This window comes from Dipodomys merriami, unplaced genomic scaffold (genome assembly GCF_024711535.1).
Source record: "Dipodomys merriami isolate MVZ:Mamm:240054 unplaced genomic scaffold, mDipMer1.0.p SCAF_14, whole genome shotgun sequence".
Taxonomy (NCBI): domain Eukaryota; kingdom Metazoa; phylum Chordata; class Mammalia; order Rodentia; family Heteromyidae; genus Dipodomys; species Dipodomys merriami.
The window spans coordinates 31,940,983-31,955,101 of NW_027202715.1; the positions used below are offsets into that span (position 1 = coordinate 31,940,983).

Consider the following 14,119-nt stretch of genomic DNA (forward strand, 5'->3'; position numbering starts at 1 on the left):
AAGGGGGAAAAAACACCATCTGAAGCTAAGCTTTCCTTCTCAGAGAAGGAGAGAGCATATGAAAGCTCCTGGATGTGTGTCAAGGGAGTGGATGATATTTTAAAATGTCTGGCAGGAAACCAAAGTGTTACACCCCCACACAGAATTCAGCAGCTTCCAACACACCAGCAACAACACATAGGTCCTTAGCTGGGTGACACGAGCAGGGCTTAGAAATTCTAAGGAAGGGTGTGGTTGCTTGGCCTTAAAGTTTAGCAAAGTTCCCACAGGAGGGTGGAGGAATCTGAATGTATCTGAATAAATTGTCACCATCCGCCTTAGTGAAAGAAGCCAGGATACAAGGAGAAACAAAACAAAGGGAAATGATAGTGAGGAATAGTTTACCTTTGGAGAACAGTTGAAATGCATACCGGGTACTGGGAGTGTAGTTACATACATTGTAATACACCGATACAGGTACAGAGTGCCAACTATGCAGAAAAATCTTCTGCTAATAATAGACCTAGAAAAAGGGAAAAACAGTGCAGAATCTCAGTCAAAAATATTCCAAAAGTTCATTTATTTAAAGTTTTCAATGACCCAAACAAACCTCAAAAACTACTCAAGAGCTTGAAACCAGAATGCCATAACATTAATATCAATTAAGAAGATGTGGAGATTAATGTTGTGTTGTGCTTTTGCAAAAAACAAAAACAAAAACAAAAACAAAAAAAATTAACTGGCCAAAAGAGTTCCTACTGAACTATCTGTTCATTAGATTCCCGAGCCCTTCAATCTGGGTTGAAAGTCAACAAGCAGAGGCCATTCTGGGTGGCCAGCACTCAGGACCTGTAGATATTTAGTATCTTCTCTATCAAAAGGGATGATGCCTAGAAAATCAGAATGAAATTAGAATAAGAATTTAAAATATTTATTCTATTTCAGGACCCAAAGATATAAAGAATTATATTCATGTAAGGAACTACTCTGATTACAAGAACAGAACCTATGTGGGAACAGAATCCAAACCCAGACCATCCCTGATTAGCATATGCCCTCAGAAAGCACTATTTACGTCTCTGAGTCTCCATTTCCTCACTAGTAAAACAGGGTACCACATTTAGAAATAATGTATAGGGAATTCCTACCTGTAGTAGGCATAAATGATAGTTACCTAGTAGAAAGCTATGTAGATGAATATAACTATAAACAAGAATTAGATGTATTTATTCGTGGTTCTAATGAGTTATTTGGGGCATACATGTGAATGCCTTATTGTAATTGTCTCCTTGGACAAGAACTTTCATTTCTAACCTCAATTTTCAACCTCCACTCTGCTCATGTTCGTCTTCCTTAACCTTGGGAAGGAGGTTCAACTTTTCCTTGGTCTGGGGAAATCTGGGTTAAATAAGGAAAATTTAGAAATACTACACTGTCTTTGCTCTTAGAATATTGAACACTAGTCATTCTATAATTGTCTGGTATAGCCCTAGTTAGATACAGGAGGTACATGTATTAAACTGCAGTACAAGAGTATTTCTTACTTGTCCTTGTATGTTTTAACAAGAAGAATAGAGTCATATTTTACCTATAAGGTAGAAAATAATTTGTAAAGCCCCACAAAACTACAATAACATTTTTGTAGTTGTCATTAAGCTTTAAGGTCATTAAGTTTTAGCAGCAGATTCTGGGTCTTTTCTCTCCTTATCTACATTTAAAAAACTAGCTCAGAAATGTTTGCCATAGAAGCTGTCCTTCCTTATTTTCTCTCAGTGAAGCTGTGTCCACCACTTTAGAGGATACGAGTTCATTCAATATAAAACTGCCTTTGGAAGACAGGTACCTCTAATTTCAAATGTAATGAAAAGTACAGTATAATTGGATAATATGAGAGAGAATGCTGAAGGAAAATGCTAGTCAATAAATGTTGTCTATAAATGTTATTGTCAAGACTATAACAAAGAGATACCAAAGTGAGTTGTAAAGTGTGACATGGAAGGGTCATCTTTCCTAAGAAGATGCTCTCTCTAGTCATCTTGCTCAAACAAACAGAAATTATCTGCAATTTCATCTAATCTATAAAATACCCAAGATAAAAATTTATCAAGACTAGGTCTATTGAATCTTTAGAGGGAAAAATAAATAAATAAAATGACTGCTTTAGGAAAACCTTACTACCTTAAACTCAGTGTGCTGGATTATGTCATAGCACACAGAAGATATCTACTCTTTTTTTTTGGTCATGGGGCTTGAACTCTGGACCCGGGTGCTCTCTCTCTGTGCTCTTCAGCTCAAGGCTGAATGGTGAGCTCTTCTGCTCACCATTTGAGCCACAATGCCACTTCTAGCTTTTTCTATTTATGTGGTGCTGAGGAATCGAACCCAGGGCCTCATGCATGCGAGGCAAGCACTCTACAACTGAGTCACCTTCCCAGCCCAGATATCTACATTTCTATACATTACCACAGTAACAAATTCCATATTGCAAACTTGAGCCAATAAAATAACTTCAGATGAAAATGAGGTACTTGAAAAAGTGATCAAAGAAAGGGCAGACTGATGACTAGATGATTCAGTGATTGATTAACAGGGTCTCATTGTGTAGCCTAGGCTAGCTTGGAATATACTATGTAGCCCAAGCTGGCCTCAAGATTCGCTTCCTAAGTAGCTGGAATTACAGATATACAACACTGTGCTGGCAGGTGTATCCTTAAAAAAAAAAAAAAAAGTAAAAACATTGAAAGGTTATTCACATTTACTATCTGACTTCAAGTTTAGAAAGTCAAATGAAATTATTCATGAGTATTCATCTATGTTAACAATAAGGTGGTGAATTGAAAAGGGTTGTTTATAAGAAATTTCTGACCTTTGATATTTACTTAATCTTTTTAAAATTAAGCTTGGAATGTCTTCAAAGTGTCATGTTAAACAAGTGTTTCTTACCACAACATTAAAGGAAAGAGTATAAAAATGTTTTAAAGAACTATATACACCTCTGGGCATTCATTTCCTTAATCAAAGAATTTCACACATTCAGAATTCTTAGCTACTTAAAGGTTTAAAAGTTCAAAATGTACTAAGGAAAAAAGAAGAAAACAGAACCACAGAAGAAATGTTAATGAGGTATCACTAGACATCAGGTGAATGCCAACAAGTAGATAGATGCACAATATGATTCTCAAACTCCCACAGGCTTCTTTGTGTTTGACATAGACCGGTTCCCATCTGCTCACACTTTGCAGTGACTATCATTTTGGAAACTTGTATCTGGTCACAGTTTTGTTTTTTTTTTTTTACCCAAGTGTTCAAGCATAAGGCATTACTATTTGTTTCCTATTAAATTTGATAAGGACATCCGAATAAAAGTACTTATTTTTCTCATAGACTCTTTAGAAGCTGGGCATCATGGTGCCAATAGCTGTGATCCCAGCTATTTGGAAGGCAGAGATAGGAGAATCTCAGGTTAGAAGCCAGCCTGGGCAACAAAGGTAATGAGACCTTATCTCAATAATTTAAAAAAAAGAAAAGAAACTGCTCATTTAGTAGAAGCTTTGCCTAGCATGCTTGAATCCCTGAGTTCAGTATTTATTGTTAAAAAAAAAAAAAAAAAAAACAAGCAAAGGCTTGATGCATGTATGTTCTCCTACTCAAGTGATTTAAAAACTTTTCTTTTGGTGGTGCCATCAATTGAAACAAGTAAGTGGTTTATCACTGAGCTTTACTCCTAGTAGATATCAACTAAACTTTGAAAATCTGTAATTTACTTGGACCCTGATGATGTCCTATCCCAAATCAGACTTAAAATGGCAGTACTATAATGTTTTTGGCATTTGTCAAAATGGTTGAAAAGTCTAAAGGATAAATGATTTAAAAAAAAAATGAGGTGGCTCAGTGGTAGAGCGCTTGCCTTGCATGCCTGAGGCCCTGGGTTCGATTTCTCAACACCACATAAGCAAAAAGAAAAAAGCCGGCGCTGTGGCTCAAGTGGTAGAGCGCTAGCCTTGAGCTGAAGAGCTAAGGGACAGCGCCCAGGCCCAGAGTTCAGGCCCCATGACTGGACCCCCCCCCCAAAAAAAAGATGTACTCTAAAACACAGTTAAAATACTGGAAAGTTCCTGTTTTCCACAAGCTGTCTCTTTAAGACATACACAGAAAAATATATACAACTCTTGGCATGAAGGAGGAATTTGGCTTCTTGTTAATATGACCCTTGAAAAAAGACCTCAATGGAAAGATACTTTTTATATACAGTAGTTGGCGCTAAACAAAATCACTTCATTTTCTTCTTACATTAAGAAAGCAAAATGAATAAAGGAACTATAGATAACAAGTACTCTGACAGCTAGTCTGGATTCTATTTTCATTGCTTTTCCATGAATTGGTAACTCTTATCTCTTTTTCAGACAGTGGAAGTGCTTGGATGTGAGAAACAATCAGGTCTTAATGCACAGCAGGGGAACAAAACCATTCAAAACTGAGAGGCAACAAATAAGGGAGAATGAGCACATGTATCTATACCATGGGCACCTGGGAAACCCAATATCTGAGTCAATTGTCAAGGTTAGGTGAATGCATAATTCAGGTTCATGATAAGTGATTCTGTATGCAAAAGTGTTATATTTAGATACTAGTTCTACTTAAAAAAAAAAAAAAAGACTCCTTTGGTTGCCTTGAACATGTCCTCTGGTTTCCTTAGAATTAACTTCTTCACCAGCAAAATGTAAAAAGGAGCACTGATTTCTCAAGAATCAGAGAAATGGGTTAGCAATAAGTGGAAAGGCTATCAAACAGAACAAAAATGGGCATCAGAATACTCATTATCATTTCTTTACATTTTTTTTTCTTAATATGAATTGGAAAAAATGTAGTAGTTTCATTTAGGGACAAATATACTTTTTAGTATCAACAATTTCACCAAATTTCTCCTATATAATAAGCTCTGTGCCATTTAGTTCTAAAACCACCTGGTAATATGTGGTTTTTTTTCCCTATTTTACAGATGTGAAAACTGAGACTGAGAATCTAAAGTAAAATACAATTAAACAAGAAAAACTATTCAGATAAAAATTGCCTCACATGGAAGCTACTCAAAGATTGATACAGGAATTGCGTGAGCAGCTTGAGAACACTCAAAGAGAAATAAAGGAATGGTGTGAGCAGGCTGAGATCAGTCAAAGAGATAGACAGGAATTGTGGGAGCTGGCTGAGAACAGACAAAGAGAAAGTCAGGAATGGCGTGAGCAGGCTGAGAACACTCAAAGAGAACTACAGGAATTGCGTGAACGTGAGGAAGCTAATCAAAGAGTAATACAGGAATTGAGAGAGCAGGATGAGAATACACAAAGATCACTAAGGGCATTCATGGAATCCATAAACAGACAGCTGAAAGAAGTCAGAAGACCACAAAGGGAATGCTTAATGGAACCCAACAGAAGGAATGGGAATCCAAGGAAACCATAACCAATCAACTAAGGGATTTGAGAATAAACACTGAACACCCAATTAAGGAAGTAAAGCAGTTCATACAGTATCTAAAACAAAGCTCCAACAAAGAATTTGAAGCCATCAAAGCCGACCAACTAGAAAGAAAAGAAATAAAAAACAAAGTAGAAAGTCTTGATAGTAGGTTAGACCATGCTGAATATCGAATCTTGGGGATTGAAGACAGCCTAGATATTATAGAGAAAGAACATACAACCATCCAAGACAAATCCAAGAAATATGATAGATCTAATCAACATTTGGAAGACACCATCAGAAGGCCTAATCTGAGGATAATGGGTGTAGAGGAGCACCTCAAGACAGAAGTTAATGGCTTAGGAAATTTGTTTAACAGGATCCTAGCAGAGAACTTCCCAAACATGCAAAAAGATAGGCCTATTCAGATACAAGAAACTTTTAGAATTCCAAATAGACCAGACAAGAACAGGACATTCCACCATCACATTATAATCTGCACAGGATCAATACAGACCAAGGAAAAGATCCTTAAAGCTGTCAAGGAGAAAAGATCAATCACCTATAAAGGAAAACCAATTAGAATCACCTCAGATTTCTCAGGAGAGATAATCAAAGCAAGAAGAGCTTGGAATGATGTATGCCATGCCCTAAAGACAAACAACTATCAACCCAGCTAAACTCTCCTTCATAATCGAAGGTAAAATAAAAATCCTTCCATAGCAAAGAAAAATTAAGCTAGAAGTGGCACTGTGGCTCAAGTGGTAGAGTGCTAGCCTTGAGCTGAAGAGCTGAGGGACAGCACCCAAGCCCAGAGTTCAGGCCCCATGACCGGACCCAAAAAAAAACAACAACAAAAAAACCCCAACAAGACCACAATAAAGGCCAAGAAACTGTGCACCCAACTGAGAATCCAAGAACCATAGGAAAAACCCAGTTGCCGTAGCTCCCAAGAAGGTGGATAAAATGGCAGGAACTCCCAAATACCTCTCAGTCCCATCTCTCAACATTAACAGACTTAACTCTCCAATTAAGCAACATAGACTGTCTAGTTGGATTAAAAAGCAAGATCCTTCTATCTGCAGCCTTCAGGAGTCACATCTTGCCCATAAAAACAAAAACATTTTCAATGTGAAAGCCTGGAACAAAATCTACCAAGCAAACGGCCCCCATAAACAGGCAGGAGTTGCAATCCTAATATCAACTAAAACAGACTTCAAATTAAAATTAGTGAGGGACTGGGAACGTGCCTCAGTGGTAGAGCACTTGGCTTGCATGCCTGAAGCACTGGGTTTGATTCCTCAGCACCACATAAGCAGAAAGAAAAAAGCCGGAAGTGGCGCTGTGGCTCAAGTGGTAGAGCGCTAGCCTTGAGCTGAAGAGCTGAGGGACAGCACCCAGGACCAGAGTACAGGCCCCATGACAGGACCCCCCCCCCCAAAAAAAATAAATAAAATTAGTGAGAAGAGATAAAGGTCACTACATACTAATTAAGGGATCTCTACTTAAGGAGGATATTACAATTCTAAATGTCCATTCGCCAAACAACAGAGCACCCAAATTTATCCAACAAACACTACTTTTCCTCAAATCCCACATAGATCCAAAGACATTAATTGTTGGGGATTTTAACACACCACTTTCCCCACTAGATAGATCAACTCGACAAAAACTCAACAGAGAAACCACAGATCTAAACAACTGCATAGATCAACTAGATTTAACAGACATCTACCGAATATTTCACCCAGCAGCATCAGAATACACATTTTTCTCAGCAGCAAATGGAATATTTTCCAAAATAGACCACATTTTAGGCCACAAAGCAAACTTGTCCAAATTCAGAAACATTGAAGTTATACCATGCATTCTCTCAGACCACAAGAGAATAAAATTAGAACTCAACACCAAAAAGCCACCAAAGAAAGTCCTGTAACACATGAAGGCTGAACAACACACTGCTGAATCATGAGTGGGTCATGGAAGAGATTAGAAAGGAAATTCAAATGTTCATGATATTCAACAAAAATGAACACACAAATTACCAGCTCCTCTGTGACACAGCAAAGGCAGTACTCAGAGGCAAGTTTATAGCTCTGAGTTCCTACATCAACAAATTGGAGAGATCTGAAACAATTTAATGAGACATCTGAGCCTCCTTGAAAAAGAGCAGCAAGATAAACCCCAATCCAGTAGACGGAAAGAAATAATCAAAATTAAATCAATTAGAATCCAAAAAAAAAAACATAGAAAGAATCAACAAAACAAAGAGTTGGTTCTTCGAAAAAAATTAACAAAATTGACAGAACCTTAGCAAATATTATCAGAAAAACAACAGAATACACCCAAATAAATAAACTCAGAGATGAGAATGGACACATCACCACAGAAACAACCTAGATTCAGAACATTATAAGGGAATACTTCTCAAAACTTTATGCTAATAAGTTTGAGAACTTGGCAGAAATGGACCTTTTCCTACTAAATACTGACATGCTGAAACTAAACCAAGATGAGTAAAACCATCTTAACAGGCCCATATCAAGCACTGATAGAAACAGCAATAAGAAACCTCCCATCTAAGAAAAGCCCAGGACCAGATGGTTTTACAGCAGAATTCTACAAGGCCTTCAAAGCAGAGCTCACACTAATACTCCTCCAACTCTTCAAGGAAATTGAAAGAGAAAGTTCACTACTGCACTCATCCTATGAAGCCATGAAAACCCTCATCCCAAAACCAGGCAGGGACTCATCAAAGAAAGAGAACTATAGACCCATTTCTTTGATGAACATTGATGCAAAACATCTCCACAAAATTTTGGCCAATCGACTTCAACAATTCATCCAAAAAATCATACACCACGATCAAATAGGATTCATTTCAGGGATGCAAAGCTGGCTCAATATATGCAAATCAATTAATATAATTCATCACATCAACAGGAGCAAGGATAAGAACCACATGGTTATCTCAATTGATGCAGAAGAAGCATTTGACAAGATCCAACACCCCTTTATGATGAAGATCCTGAAAAAATAGGAATCTATGGAACATTCCTCAATACAATAAAGGCTGTATATAACAAACTTACAGCCAGCATTATACTCAATGGTGAAAAACTAAAGCCATTTCCTCTTTTTTTTTTTTTTTGGTCCGGTTGTGGGGCCTGAACTCTGGGCCTGAGCACTGTCCCTCAGCTCTTCAGCTCAAGGCTAGTGCTCTACCACTTGAGCCACAGCGCCACTTCCGGCTTTTTTCTTTTTGCTTATGTGGTGCTGAGGAATCGAACCCAGTGCCTCAGGCATGCAAGGCAAGCGCTCTACCACTGAGCCAACTTCCCAGCCCAAGCCATTTCCTCTTAAATCAGGAACGAGACAAGGATGTCCACTCTCTCCACTTCTCTTCAATCTAGTATTAGAATGCCTAGCTACAGCAATAAGACAAGATGCAAACACAAAAGGGATCCAAATAGGGAAAGAAGAAGTAAAACTCTCCCTGTTTGCAGATGACATGATCTTGTATTTAAAGAATCCCACAGACTCCACTCCCAAATTACTCAAGCTGATCTGAAACTTTGGCAAAGTAGCAGGGTATAAAATTAACCCTCAAAAATCAATGGCTTTTGTGTATGCCAACAATGAGAAAAGTGTGGCTGAAATTAGGAAAGCAACTCCATTTGTAACAGCCCCACAAAAAATAAAATACCTAGGAATTAACTTAACCAAAGAAGTGAAGGACCTCTATGATGAAAACTTTAAAAACTTGAACAAGGAAATCAAAACAGAATATAGAAAGTGGCAAAAACTCCTATGCTCCTGGATTGGAAAGATCAGCATCGTGAAAATGGCAATACTTCCCAAGGCTATCTACACATTTAATGCAACACCTATCAATATTCCAACCTCATTCTTCAATGAAATAGAAGAGGCAATCCAAAAATTCATATGGGTCAATAAAAGACCCCTAATAGCAAAAACGATCCTCAACAGAAAGAACTGTGCTACAGTAATATCAATACCAAATTTCAAACTCTACTACAAAACAATAGTAATCAAAACAGCTTAGTACTAGCACAAGAACAGACCTCAGGACCAATGGAATAGAATTGAAAACCCAGAAATGAACCTACAGACCTATAGCCATCTAATCTTCGATAAGAGAGCTAAAAAAAATAGAATGGACGAAAGACAGCCTCTTCAGTAAATGGTGCTGGCAAAATTTTTTAACTACTTGTAGAAAACTAAAGCTAGATCCTTATATATCACCCTGCACCAGAATCAACTCCAAATGGATCAATGACCTTAGAGTCAAAGTAGACACTCTGAAAGCATTACAAGATGGAATAGGAGAAACCCTAGGTCTCCTTGGCACAGGCTGAAATTTTCTTAATAGAGACCCAGAAACACAACAAATCAAAGAAAGGTTGGACAAATGGGATTGCATGAAATTGCAGAGCTTCTGCATGGCAAAGGACATAGCTAGCAAGATCAATAGAAAGCCCACAGATGGGAAGAAGATCTTCACTAGCCATACAACGGACAAGGGGCTCAGATCTAAAATATACCTGGAACTCAAAAAATTAAATCCCCCAATAACAAATCTTCAAAGAAACAACTGCCCAATAAATAAGTGGGCTAAAGACTTAAAGAGAAACTTCTCTGAAGAGGAAAGAAGGATGGCCAATAGACACATGAAGAAATGCTCAACCTCCCTAGCCATAAAAGAAATGCAAATCAAAACAACATTGAGATGCCACCTTACTCCAGTTAGAATGGCTATAATCAAGAACTCTAATAACAACAGATGCTGGAAGGGATGTGGACAGAAGGGAACCCTACTGCATTGTTGGTGGGAGTGTAAACTTGTTCAACCACTTTGGAAAGTAGTATGGAGGTTCCTCAAAAGACTCCACATAGAGCTCCCCTATGACCCAGCAATCCCACTTTTGAGCATTTACCCAAATGTTCACAAACAAGAGCACACTAAAGCTACCAGCACGACTATGTTTATTGCAGCATTATTTACCATAGCTAAGATATGGAACCAACCCAGATGTCCCTCAGTAGATGAATGGATCAAGAAAATGTGGTGTATATATACACAATGGAATTCTATGCCTCCATCAGAAAGAATGACATTGCCCCATTTGTTAGGAAATGGAAATACTTGGAAAAAAAATATATTAAATGAAGTAAGCCAGTCCCAAAGAACATAGGTCCCATGGTTTCCCTTATTTGCAATAACTAGTATATGTCTGAGTTAAGAAGAAAAGGCCAGATAAGTTGATGTTAGGGAAATGAACCTTAAGATATGTATTCAAATGTTTTTTTTTCTTTCATGGGATTGTTTCTAACACATTTATAAGATTATTTCTTTGTTGCTTTGTATGTCCCTCCCCTATGGTATAACCCCTGCTTTCACTATATTTGATGTTGGTATAATTTGTGGAGGGGAAAGGAAAAAACAAATCGTTTAAATAGGGATACAGGTAGACCCATTGCAACAATGAGATGTACAAGTCGTTATGTGGAAAAACAAACTTTACTACTTTGGTGGGGGGAGGGTAGGAGAATTGGGTGGGGGGAGGGGGGAGGAGATGGGAAAACAAAGGAGGAAGCTACAATGCTTGATAAGAAATGTACTTATTACCTTGCCCATGTAATTGTAACCCCTCTGTACAGTATTTTCACAATAAAAAAAATTGCCTCACATGGTGAAGAAATCTGTTTTAAGTGCTCATAGATGAGTAACATTCTATTGCATTTTAATAACTTTTCAAAAGCTACTTAAATGTTTCATTAATTTAGTGTTTCATGTGATAGTTCACATTCACCAGAACTCTAAAAAAGACTAGCAATTTCATTAATACTATGTTAGCAAGCTCTAAATAAAATCCTGACATACCACATAGCTATCCAAAGTTGTAAGTGCCCAGTTGTCATTTCTGTTTTGAGTCTGTGGCCAGTCAGACATGCTTATTATCACATCCTTCTTGTGTTTAGTCATTCTAAAGTCATCCATTCCACAATGTTCCATCTCCTTCTGGTTCCTACTGCCACTCTGGCCTCCAATCACAGCCTAAACATTCATGCACACCCTCCCCACAATCCCAAATCATAGTGGTAAGATCACAGAACACAGCCCTCCAGAATGGGATTTTAGTGCTCTTAACAAAGAAGCAGGGAACTAGATAGCCTTCTACCACATTAAGACAGAGCTAGATGTCAGTTATCAGTGAATCAAGAAGGCGGTTAAGCAATAATCTTGGACTCCTTGGCCTCCACAACTGAGAAACTGTAGGTGTTTATAAACCACATAGTCTATGGTATTTTATTTTGATTGCCTGGATTAAAAATCTCAAAATCCATTCTACAGAGAGTATCTACAATATTCTTTTCTAAAAAAAAAAAAAGAAGAAGTTAAACAGATTACATCCTTTAATGGCTCTCTCAATTACATTTTGAATGAACTCCAATTCTTCCCCAAGACCATAAGGCCCTGCATCTTCCTAGTCTCTGGCTACCCTGGCCTCCCTCTGCCCTTATCATCTTCCTCTATACTTCCACTTTAGCCCTCAGTGCTTTGGATCACGCTCTACAAAGACCCTCTTGCCTTTAAGTAGGATCAATGCCAGCCCTTCTCTGTCTTCTAAAATATTTCTTCATTCCACTGTGGTAGTCATTTGCTTCAGAGATTGCCTCCCCTAAAGCAGTTCTATCTATCTATACCTTCGTTTTCCTCTACTCATAATCCTCCAGACACCCTTCTGCAGGTCCCAAATAAAATTAGATAGCTATTCCACTGTGACAACTGCTTATCAACTCTTAGTTCAAACTCTCAGGACTCCTCTTTTTTCTTTTTCTCCTCCCCCCCCCCCAGTCCTGGGGGGGAAACTCAGGGCCTGGGTACTGTCCCTGAGCCTCTTTGTGCTCAAGACTAGCACTCTATCACTTGAGGCACAGCACCATTTCTGGCTTTATCTGAGTAGTTTATTGGAGATAAGAGTCTCTTGGGACTTTTCTGCCAGGGCTGGTTTCGAATTTTGATCCTCAGATCTTAGCCTCCTGAGTTAACTAGGATTACATGCTGAATCATCGGTGCCTGGCTCCAGTCTCCTTTTACAATTCTCTTCAACCAGGGCCACTCTTTACTCCCTAAAGCCAATCTCAGTTTCTCACATTCACTTGTAAATATTTTACCCTGGTTTTTCCCATTATTTTCTGCTCTAGCCCTAATCATCTACCTGAACATTCCAGAGTCCCCACAGGACAGAGCCCTCCCATCCTATCAGTCATTTCAATACTTTTTTCCTAGCTTTTGGTAGTTTTCCCTTTAGGAATTAGTTCCAGAGTCTCTCTGGGATTCCAAAAATCTAAAGATGCTCAAATCTTTTACAAAAAGTGGGTAGCATATGCATATAATGTATTCATATACTCCCTTACACTTGAAATCATATCTAGGTGAGTTATGCCAAACAAAATGCTATATAATAAATAGCTGTTATACTGTATTAACCAGGGAATAATGACAAGAAAAAATAAGTCTGCTCATGTTTAGTACAGATATAGTTTTTTTCCAGGATATTTTCAGAATCCATGGATCCAGAAGACGGGCTTTATTTTTTAATAGTGACACTGTTACCACAGCTACCTACAGAAGCAGCGTCTCATTCCTTCTTTTAGAGAAAGCTGTTAGGGGGAGTTGTGCCTTACTCAGGGAGAGTTACTATGACATGTATGGTCCTTAAATGTTTGTCAATCTGCCATATTCATTTTCCATTCACCTTCCCTTTTTTCCCACACTCATGTTTTAATTTAAAACCTTTATTGAGATGGCGCCGCACATCAACTGGGACTGAGAGCCTTGAAGATTGAGATCTGTGAATTCTGCCATCTTTCTCCCTTCCCTTACTGTCTCCCTAATGCTCTATATAGGTTCTCCACCCACCACAGCCTGGGAAGAGTGGCCCCCCACTGCTCCAGAGGGCAGATCATGAATATCTGAGGCTTTGAATTCAGGACTTCTGCAAAGAAAATTCCAAGGAAAGGTTTGTCAAACAAATGAAAGGGCAAAAACCAAATGCTGTAGAACAAACAATTCAAAATAAAAATGCTTTCTTGGGAGACGTTGATCTCATTTAATATTTCTTGGGCATCTACACTGCAGGAGAAGAAAATAATTACAGAAGAAGAAATTAAGGTATTGAGAGTTTAAGTACTATGCTAGACCACAGTCAATGAAAGAATTACCACCAAGCCATCTTTAGATTATCAATCAACTGCTCAAAAACAAGTGAGGGGCTTAGACTATACACCCCCTGCATCTCACAAGCTTCTCTGTACAAAATCTGCACTACAGTGCAGAGTTGTCTAAGTCTAGGGAATGATCTACACTATACTAGTTTGGGTAATTTGTAAAGAGTAGCCCATATTACAAAATTATCTCTGGTCTGAAAGGTACAGTCTTGCCAGGTACTGGTAACTCACACCTGTAATCCTAGCTACTCCAGAACCTGAGATTTAAGGATCACAGTTCAAAGTCAGCCCAGGCAGGAAAGTATGTGAGAATCTTATCTCCAATTAACCACCAGAAAACCAGCAGTGGTGCTGTGGCTCAGGAACAGTGGCCAGGCCCTGAGTTCAAACCCCTCAACTGACAAAAAACAAAGGTAGGGTCTTCAAA

General features: G+C 38.3%; 1 protein-coding gene across 15 annotated transcripts in view; it reads right to left on the minus strand.

Annotated features, from left to right (window-relative positions):
• Nucleotides 1-14,119, minus strand: part of Sgms1 (sphingomyelin synthase 1) — a 263,136-nt gene that overhangs the window by 17,895 nt on the left and 231,122 nt on the right. For all 15 annotated transcript variants that reach the window (XM_070021110.1, XM_070021109.1, XM_070021115.1 and 12 more), the window contains one exon: nucleotides 385-502. In XM_070021110.1, the coding sequence (XP_069877211.1) occupies nucleotides 385-502 (118 nt within the window). The remainder of the gene's footprint in view (nucleotides 1-384; nucleotides 503-14,119) is intronic.